General features: G+C 38.5%; 1 protein-coding gene across 1 annotated transcript in view; it reads left to right on the forward strand.

Moving 5' to 3' along the window:
* The window catches only part of cherp (calcium homeostasis endoplasmic reticulum protein), a 56,126-nt gene that overhangs the window by 4,984 nt on the left and 42,070 nt on the right, over nucleotides 1-9,072 (forward strand). The window contains exons 2-6 of the mRNA XM_008408186.2: nucleotides 469-642; nucleotides 942-1,111; nucleotides 8,259-8,396; nucleotides 8,478-8,629; nucleotides 8,817-8,928. Of these exons, the coding sequence (XP_008406408.1) occupies nucleotides 469-642; nucleotides 942-1,111; nucleotides 8,259-8,396; nucleotides 8,478-8,629; nucleotides 8,817-8,928 (746 nt within the window). The remainder of the gene's footprint in view (nucleotides 1-468; nucleotides 643-941; nucleotides 1,112-8,258; nucleotides 8,397-8,477; nucleotides 8,630-8,816; nucleotides 8,929-9,072) is intronic.

Here is a 9,072-nt window from a genome sequence, read left to right on the forward strand (position 1 = left end):
CGGCATCGAGCCGCACGATTTGATACCACTTTTGTGGGTGGGCACGCAGCGGTACGAGCCGCATTAACGGTAATGGAAGAAAAATAAATAAAGAGACATTCTATTAGGTGTAGAACAATAGGTGCCTGCCATGCAATGCATGGAGGCAGTACTGACTTGCKWMGCAAGTCAGTACTGCTCTCCTTATGCATTGCTATGGCATGCCCCTAATTAGTAAAAACATTCAAACAAAAACAGATTAAAGATTGCCAAGGTCGTGAAAAATTAGGCAGAATGGTCTCATTAGTTAAGAGATTGCAGCTTCTAGTCAAGAGACTAGAAGCTGCAATCCGAAGCCAACTTCAGCTTTGTGTCTAACCAGCTATTTCTAAAAGTCTAGGAAATGTTAAAGAATGTTTAAGTTACATACATTTTTATTGATTTTTGGTTACAAATTCATCTGATTTTCCTTATCCTTTCCTTTTTCAGATCAAGAGCTGAGGAATGTGATTGATAAACTGGCCCAGTTCGTGGCTCGGAATGGGCCTGAGTTTGAAAAGATGACCATGGAGAAGCAGAAGGACAACCCAAAATTCTCCTTCCTGTTTGGGGGAGAATATTTCAGCTACTATAAGTGCAAACTTGCTATGGAGCAACAGCAACGTATGTAGTTAAAGACACGAAGCAGTTAATGTAGCGTAGCGGCACCATTCAGTTCTGACTTTTGCATTGACACTGTGAAAGCAATGTCACTGATGTCCCTAAATGAGCATTTTATTAGGCCCATGATTAATGCATCTCAGAGGAGCTGACTGTAAATAGAAGAGTGAAACGGTGATCATTTATGTCTGTGTACATCGACTGTGGATCATTGCAGTTGTAGCATTTCAGTAGTGTTTCAAAGAGTTGATTATTTTCTGGAGCCTTATTAATAATAAGTGAATGTTATTCTATTTTTGTAGATCTTTTCAACCCTGGAAACAAAGATGTGGTTGACATTCCCCCTCCATCAATGCAGCTGGTTCCTCCACCTCCAATTGCTCTGTCAGCTGCGCCCTCGATAGATGAGCTCATTCAACAGAGCCAGTGGAACTTGCAGCAGCAAGAGCAGCACCTGCACACTCTCAGACAGGTAATAGAATAAAGAGGAAACAATAATTGAAGCCATAGCGCAAGACTATCTACATCACCATTCCCAAAGGCAAAATGTCACCAAAGATTAACTGGTGTAGAAATATTAATATGGAGCTACTAGGTACTTTGAGTACACTTAAAGCTCACATTCTTAATACTTGTTGAAGTTTTTATATAAAACATTTTTAGACTTTTGTTCATGCTGAAGATGACCTGTTGTTTAAACCATGTATAAGGCTAAGGTAAAAAAGTGGAATTGAAGTAATTTTGAATGTGGTACAGTTTTTGGATTCTGACCTTAGATTGTTCTCAGCATTTCAGAAACAGTTGATCTATTGGGTTTCTTGCACAGCCATCAATAGGGTTTGCAAAGACTGTTTCCTTTAGATTCAACCAACATTTTGAAGCTGAAACTACAAGTCCCACAGCTCAATAAAACTGACCAATGACGGACTGGACAAATGTCTGCTTGTCCGACAGGTCTTGATTTAAGCTGCAACATTTAGATGGCAGGGTGAGAATTTGGAGTGAAAAACAAAAGTATTGATCCATCCCTTATTGTAGCAATGGTTGACTCTAATGGTAGTGACTTGATTGTATGAGGAGTATTTTCTTGACACACTGTTGGCCTCTTTTTGCCTCATTTCCACCGAGCGGTATGCTGTTTCATGGTCTGGCATATTCAGGAGAGTGTTTCCACCTCCAGTAGGCCTCTCACTGGGCAAGTTAAACCTAAATGTCTGACATTGCATACGTAACAACTGCAACTTGTTCAGATACTGAAGGAGGCAGAAAGTATCGCTATAACAACCAGTGGCTAAATGTCTGGAGGTATGTTATTGAGCTACATCCCAATAACAGATCAGGCATAGCTGAAGCACTACCCATAATTCTGAAGAAGGGATTGCATTAAGGGAATACTTTCTGTAATGAGTAATTTTTTAATCACCGAAAAATCTGAAGCCCATGCACAGACAGTTTCAACTTTACTCATATAGTATATTATGTTGACAACTAAATCAATCACTAAAAAAAAATAATTTCAAAATATCATCTGACAATAAACTAAATGCATTTTGCTGACTGGGAGCTGATTGTGTATGAAAGAGTAATGGACAGTAATGGTCGCTTTGGAGCGCATCTGGTTGAATAGCACATTCAACACTGAAGTGATGCATTTATCAAGCCTATAGTACAGCGTTTCTCAACGGGGGCGGTACCGCCCCCCGGTGGGCATTCAGAGGACGGCATCTTTACAAAAGGGGGGTGCTGGGATTCCTTTGGGGGGGTGTTTGCTCGAAGGTAAACTTTACACCTTAAATGAACAACAATACCAGTTTAGACTTTGAGCAACTTGCAAAAGCTTTATTGTGTAACAGTAAAACATGCTTGCCAACAACTGTATCGACGACAACTCTCCTTCTCTTCAGTGTTTGTAGCTTCTTGGCGCAGCTCCGCGTTCCTGTTACTAGTAGCTTCACCGCATCAGTTCAGCGTTACACCGGCTGATGACGTTGCTGTGATTCACTTGTCTGTTGTCTGATTTTAAAATATTTTATGTTTTATTGAGGATTTTTGTACACATGTTTTGTCAGTGCTTTTGTCAGCAACTTATATTGAAAAGTGTTTTAATGTTCATCTGAATGCTGCACATTTTCATGGAAGGACAACGGAATATCACTCTGATAAACATGTAATTAGGCCTGTCACGATAGCAAATTTTGCTGAGCGATTAATTGTCTAAAAAATTATTGCGATAAACGATAATATTGTTTCAATACCTTTTGACACTGATTTAATGGAAATGACTAATGTACACTATTTCCTGCCATATAGATACACTTTATTTTCAAAAGAACACATAACACTAACTGATAAACTAAATAAACCAACCAAAAACAAAAATAAAATGTATTCTCAGTCTCCATTAACAAAAAAAGGAATTGAATAAAAACTAAACAGCATAAAGCCAAAGTGGAAATAAATACTGCTTTCAATCAAAAGAGTGCAGATTATGAAGTCTGTATACTATATTGCCCTTCAGTAATCACTAGATTTAAATAGAGAAGATGGGCACATCCGACAACCTAATGCAGTAGTTCATACTACACAATTTTTTGTCCCCATTTTCCCCTTATGATAATTTGGATCGTTGGCCGATCTAAGATTGTCTCTGGTGATTTCGTAACCGATCATCCTGTAGTGTGATTTAGATCGTCGTGGCCGCTCTGATCTAAATCAGGGGTTTTCCCCGACTGGGAGCTGAAGGTGACGGGTAGCCAATCAGAAAGCGCGCATTCTCCTCTGCGCTTTCTAAGGGGAAATTACGGAGGGGAATCCCAAACAGCTGACACGGCACAGCGCAACCCGAAGTCCATCGGACATAGGAGATAATATGTGGAAACATTAATATTTATTCAACATTTCGTGCAAGAATATAGAAATGACAAGAGGAGGAATTGGAGCCAAATTGCTACCGCAGTTGAAATACCTGGTAACTTTTCAGCTGCTGTTCGTTAACGTGGCATAAATAGGTTATAATGATTTTCATTCGTTCAGGACTTTATGCTGACTCTAGCCACATGCATCACAGGTAGATTCTAGTAAAGCATTGATTAATGCCTGATTTTAAAATTAGTTAACTGGACTTGTAGCCATTATTTTGGGCTACAAGTCCAAAATAATGGCTGTGTGGCTGGACACCACACAGCACTATCGAACCCGATCGAACCGTTACACCTAGGATTTCTGTCGGCTAGTGTGTGGTCTCTCAGGTTTTGAAAATGGGCTGAAAACTCGTGTCGTGTGCGCTGGACATTACACTAAGGAAATAGGAAGGTCAGTGGAGAACACTGGAATTTAGCCTTTTTTCATTCAGTGTCCTCAACAGAAAGAAAAGAAAAGGCAAGAAGAGACAATAAAGCCGATAATTAAAATGAGCTCGATAGGTTTAATTTATCGTGCGATTAATTAATTTATCGTTTATCGCGACAGGCCTACATGTAATGACTAAAATCATGATACCCTTACTGTGTATCCCTCTGAAAAATGAGTCCATTTAAATAATAATAGTAAAAAATCCTTCCGTGGGTGGATACCACGATAGACAGCTTTCATTTTATACAGTTAATATTGGTGCTCTATGGTTTGGTATGAAACGGTAGTATCACAGCACTTTTGAATTTTAATCATCAGAATATATCGGGATTTTTTTTCAGTTTTAAAAAGCTTACTCAAATCTGCTTTTTTCCATCAATACACTGCACCGGAGGGGGGTAAAAAAAAAAAAGACGTGCACGTTGTGCAAAACTCAGAAACAGGAGAACCGGGACATAGAACGGAGCGACGAACTAGATGTGAATCAGGGCATAAAAACAGAGAATTCGGCGCTTAACAGTGAAAAATCAATATGATTGTCAAATAGGCCTGTCGCAATAAACGATAAATCAATTAATCGCACGATAAATTAAACCCATCGACCTCTAATTATCGGCTTTATCGTCTCTTCCTGCCTTTTTCTCTTTCTGCTGATGACACTGAATGAAAAAGGCTCAACTCCTGTGCTCTCCACTGACCCTCCCTTCCTATTTCCTTAGTGTAATGTCCAGCTTACACTACACAAGTTGTCGGCCCATTTTCAAAACCTGAGAGACCACACATTAGCCGACAGAAATCCTAGGTGTAACGGTTCGATTGGGTTCGATCGTGCTGTGTGGTGTCCAGTCACCTGGGCACAAAATAATGCCTGATTTTAAAATAAAGTAATTTTAAAATCAGGCATTAATCAATGCTTTACTAGAATCTACCTGCAATGTATGTGGCTAGAGTCAGCGTAAAGTCATGACTTAATGAAAATCATTGTAACCTATTTATGCCACGTTAACGAAGAACAGCTGAAAACTTACCGGGTTTATCAACGGCGGTAGCAATTTGGCTCCAACTCCTCTCCTTATCATTTCTATATTCTTTGCACAAAATTTTGAATAAATATTAATGTTGTTTCCACATATCATCTCCAATGTCCCTGGACTTCATGTTGCGCCGTGTCAGCTGTTTGGGATTCCCCTCATTATTTTCCCTCGGAAAGTACGGAGGAGAATCTGCGCTTTCTGATTGGCTACCTGTCACATTCAGCGTTAAGCTCCCAGTCGGGGAAAACCCCAGATTTATATCGGAGCGGCCACGACGATCTAAATCACACTACAGGATGATCGTTTACGAAATCACCAGCGACAATCTTAGATCGGCCAACGATCTAAGATTTATCGTAAGGGGAAAATAGGGGCAAGAAATTGTGTAGTATGAACTATTGCATTAGATAGTCGGATGTGCCCGTCGTCTCTATTTAAATCTAGTGATTACTGAACGGCAATATAGTATACAGACTTCATAATTTTTTGTTAATGGAGACTGAGAATCCATTAACACTGGAACTGATTTAGTTTATCAGTTCCTGTGTTGTGTGTTCTTTTGAAAATAAAGTGTATCTGTCTATGGCAGGAAATTGCATGCATTATTAGTCATTTCCATTAAATCAGTGTCAAAAGGTCTTGAAACAATATTATTGTTTATCGCAATAATTTTTTAGACAATTAATCGTCCAGCAAAATTTGCTATCATGACAGGCCTAGTGTCAAATAAGGTAAAACACATGATGATTAAGCGCTGCAGCAGGTGATGAGTGAAGATTACAGGTGGTGAGCGTCAGTAAAAACAATAAAATGAACTAGCAACAGGAAAGAAACTAAAGAGAACATATCTAATCCAAGAGAGGACAATAATAATCAAAGAAAACTTAATGAAAATGCACAAAGAACAAAATGCAAGAATAAACTAAGAAACTAAATTAAATACAGAGGAATAAACTGGTATGGCAAGACCTTTCGAGCAATAATTAATACAGAGCAAGAACAAACAGACGCTGTTTTCAGATAAAAGGTTTTTCAGATAAAAGGTAAAATAATATAAAGGTATATTACATATTATATTGGAATATTTTTTCCACTCTGATTGGCTGCTGTTAGGCCTACCGATTTTAAGTTGAATGTCCATTACATTTTTTGTACACCTGTAAAAATAATTTCTATTCGCATAGCTTTTTTGTTCTCTGGGAAATTATTTTTGGTGATAAATACAGAAACAACCATAAAAGTCAAAACATCAACAATAGTGATAGTAATGTTAACAATAAAATAATATTCAGTGCAAAGTTGAATTCAGTTTCTGGGCGGTAAGGGACCTGGATAATGGATAGGGGGGCGCTGGCCCGAAAAAGGTTGAAAGTTTGAGTCATTTGGGGAGAGTGAATGCAAATTTGAATTCCAAATGGACTAAAAAGTGAACTCTGATTCGCCTGAAAACCTAGGTCTTCGTCTGGCTAAAGTGAACTCTAGCAGTTGGAAAGTAGTGTGAATGCATGTGGATCAAAGACTGCTCCAAAAGCAAAAAGCTGACTGTGCCGGGGCATTCTGGTCAGTATATTACTTTTTGCTCTACGGTTAACAGGGATGTTGTCGGAGGCCACGGCAACAGGTCTAGAAAAACTTACATGTGTTGGATAGATTAGACAGATCTGATTTATTGTCATTGTACAGCAAACTGTACAACAAAAATAGTAGTTGTATTTGCATTTATAAATGCTGTTCTTAGTGCATTTATAAACAGTCATAACAGATAAAACTGGTGTGATCCAAAAAATTGCTTGATGTGTGATGGGATCAGAGGTCGCACTAGACTTTTTTGTTCTCCGTCATTTTAACCGACAGGATTTTAAAAAATCGGACATGTTCTATTTTTACTCGTCAAATTATAATTACATTAACATTGGCTATTTAGCCGCCTTTTTATGCGGTTTTGTTAATATTCACCCAGTTGAACCGTGAATACAGATCCCATCACACATATATGCATCTAACTTTTTCTTCATAGTGACAAAAACCAATGACTATTCCCCCAATAACTTATAATAAATTAAAACCACTCCACTTAAATTACCAGCACTTCACCTGCAGGGGTCTGAACGCACAGCTTCACAAATTCCTCCTGGTTAGCATCTGCAGAGAAATCTGGGCTAGTTCATCGGGCAGTTGGATCTGCCTGAACCAAACTGATCCATTGAACTTTTTTTTTTTTTTTTTTTTTTTTACCATGTGTTGTGCTTTTATGGGGATTTTTTTTTGTTTTTTTTTTTGCGTGGTTTCACTTCCCCGAAGCATACAATTCTTGCTCCTGCCGTGCTTCTAAGCACCACTGCCCTTCTGGGTATGGGAGGGTAACGTCTTCAACTCCATTTGCTAAATCCGCAGGATGTTAAGTTTAATCCTTCGCAGCAGCAGAGCCGAATTGGTTGTGCAGCCACAGTACACTGCGCATATTACGATCAAATTAACTTGTGTACCTTTATTTATTTCCTCAAGATAAACTGCTGACTCCTCTGTTTAGACTATAAATAGATTAACACCACATTGCATTCGCTTTAGTTTTCTCTGTTCTGTATGTAATGGAGACTGAAATTAAACGCGCCATTTCTACCAAAGTTTTTGAATGGACTTCCTAACGCTCCAAAGCGTCCGGTCTATAACTCTTCAACACGAGTTGAAGAGTTATAGACCAAACTAAAAGGTCTTTCCGACCTTTTAGTTTGGTCCTGTCAAATGACCGACGGACTTTAAATTTTCCTGTCGTTTATAAAAATAACCTGTCAAATATGAAAAATATTCCGTTAACGCGACCTCTGGATGGAATCCAGATTTTTTGTTAACTTGAATATTTAACTGGATAAATATTAAATGCAATTCAATAGCCTGTGTCAATATTATTTAAAAATCATTGAAAAATAGGATACAACAGAGTTTTTTTTTATTCCTTGAGTCAAAATGACAGACAGTAAAACAGACTAGTGTGACAACTGATCTGAAGAGATGAAAATAAATCAGAAAAAAGACGTCAGTTTATTGAGTTTGTCGCAAAATCAATACAAATCTAGGATTTGTGTCTTTGCAGCATAAATTCGATCTATGAAGTTTTGTTAAATGTAATATGAAAATCCCAACTTGTTCCTGTAAACTCAATCTTGAGTCAGATATTGTTACGCCTCAATACATTTCAGTTGAATTATACAAAATATTGTTTTGTTTTTCATGTAGGAGCAAGTGACTGCTGCCATCACCCTGGCAATGGAGCAGCAGATCCAGAAGCTTCTGGTAGAAACTCAGTTGGACATCACAGAGTTCGACAACCTGCTGCAGCCCATCATCGACACCTGCACTAAAGATGCCATCTCTGTAAACACGATGTGGTCAAAAGCTATTTAGATATCTAAAACAAAGTTTTCTATCTGACAATTAAAGTGGTCTTCCTCTCAGGCTGGTAAAAACTGGATGTTCAACAATGCTAAGGGGCCACAGCACTGTGAACTGATGGCATCACATCTTCGTAATCGCATCACTGTTGACAGCGCACATTTTGAGCTCCGCCTACACCTCATCTATTTAACCAATGACGTTCTTCATCACTGGTATATAATTTGTATTATTATTATTATGCAAGCGAGAAATTAGTTACGAATCGGTATATTCAGATATAATTTAAAATAAGTTTATTGAATTTAAAAAGAAGCAGTATTGTTGATTTAGAAACTTGGAATGTTTTTTGTGTATTGAAGCATATTAGTTTTTTTTTTTGTTTGTTTTTTTTTATCCCAGCCAGCGGAAGCAGCAGAAGGATTTGTTGGCGGCATTGCAGAAGGTGGTTGTTCCCATCTACTGCACTAGTTTTCTAGCAGTAGAGGAAGAGAAGCAGCAGAAGATTACCCGGGTAAATCCTTCTACACTTGCTAATCTCTAGTCACATTTCATGGTATCAGAAATCCATCCATCCATCCATCCATTTTCTTCCGCTTATCCGGGGTCGGGTCGCGGGGGCAGCAGCTTCAGAAGGGAAGCCCAGACTTCCCTCTCC

Source organism: Poecilia reticulata, linkage group LG4, assembly GCF_000633615.1.
Source record: "Poecilia reticulata strain Guanapo linkage group LG4, Guppy_female_1.0+MT, whole genome shotgun sequence".
NCBI classification, from domain to species: Eukaryota; Metazoa; Chordata; class Actinopteri; order Cyprinodontiformes; family Poeciliidae; genus Poecilia; species Poecilia reticulata.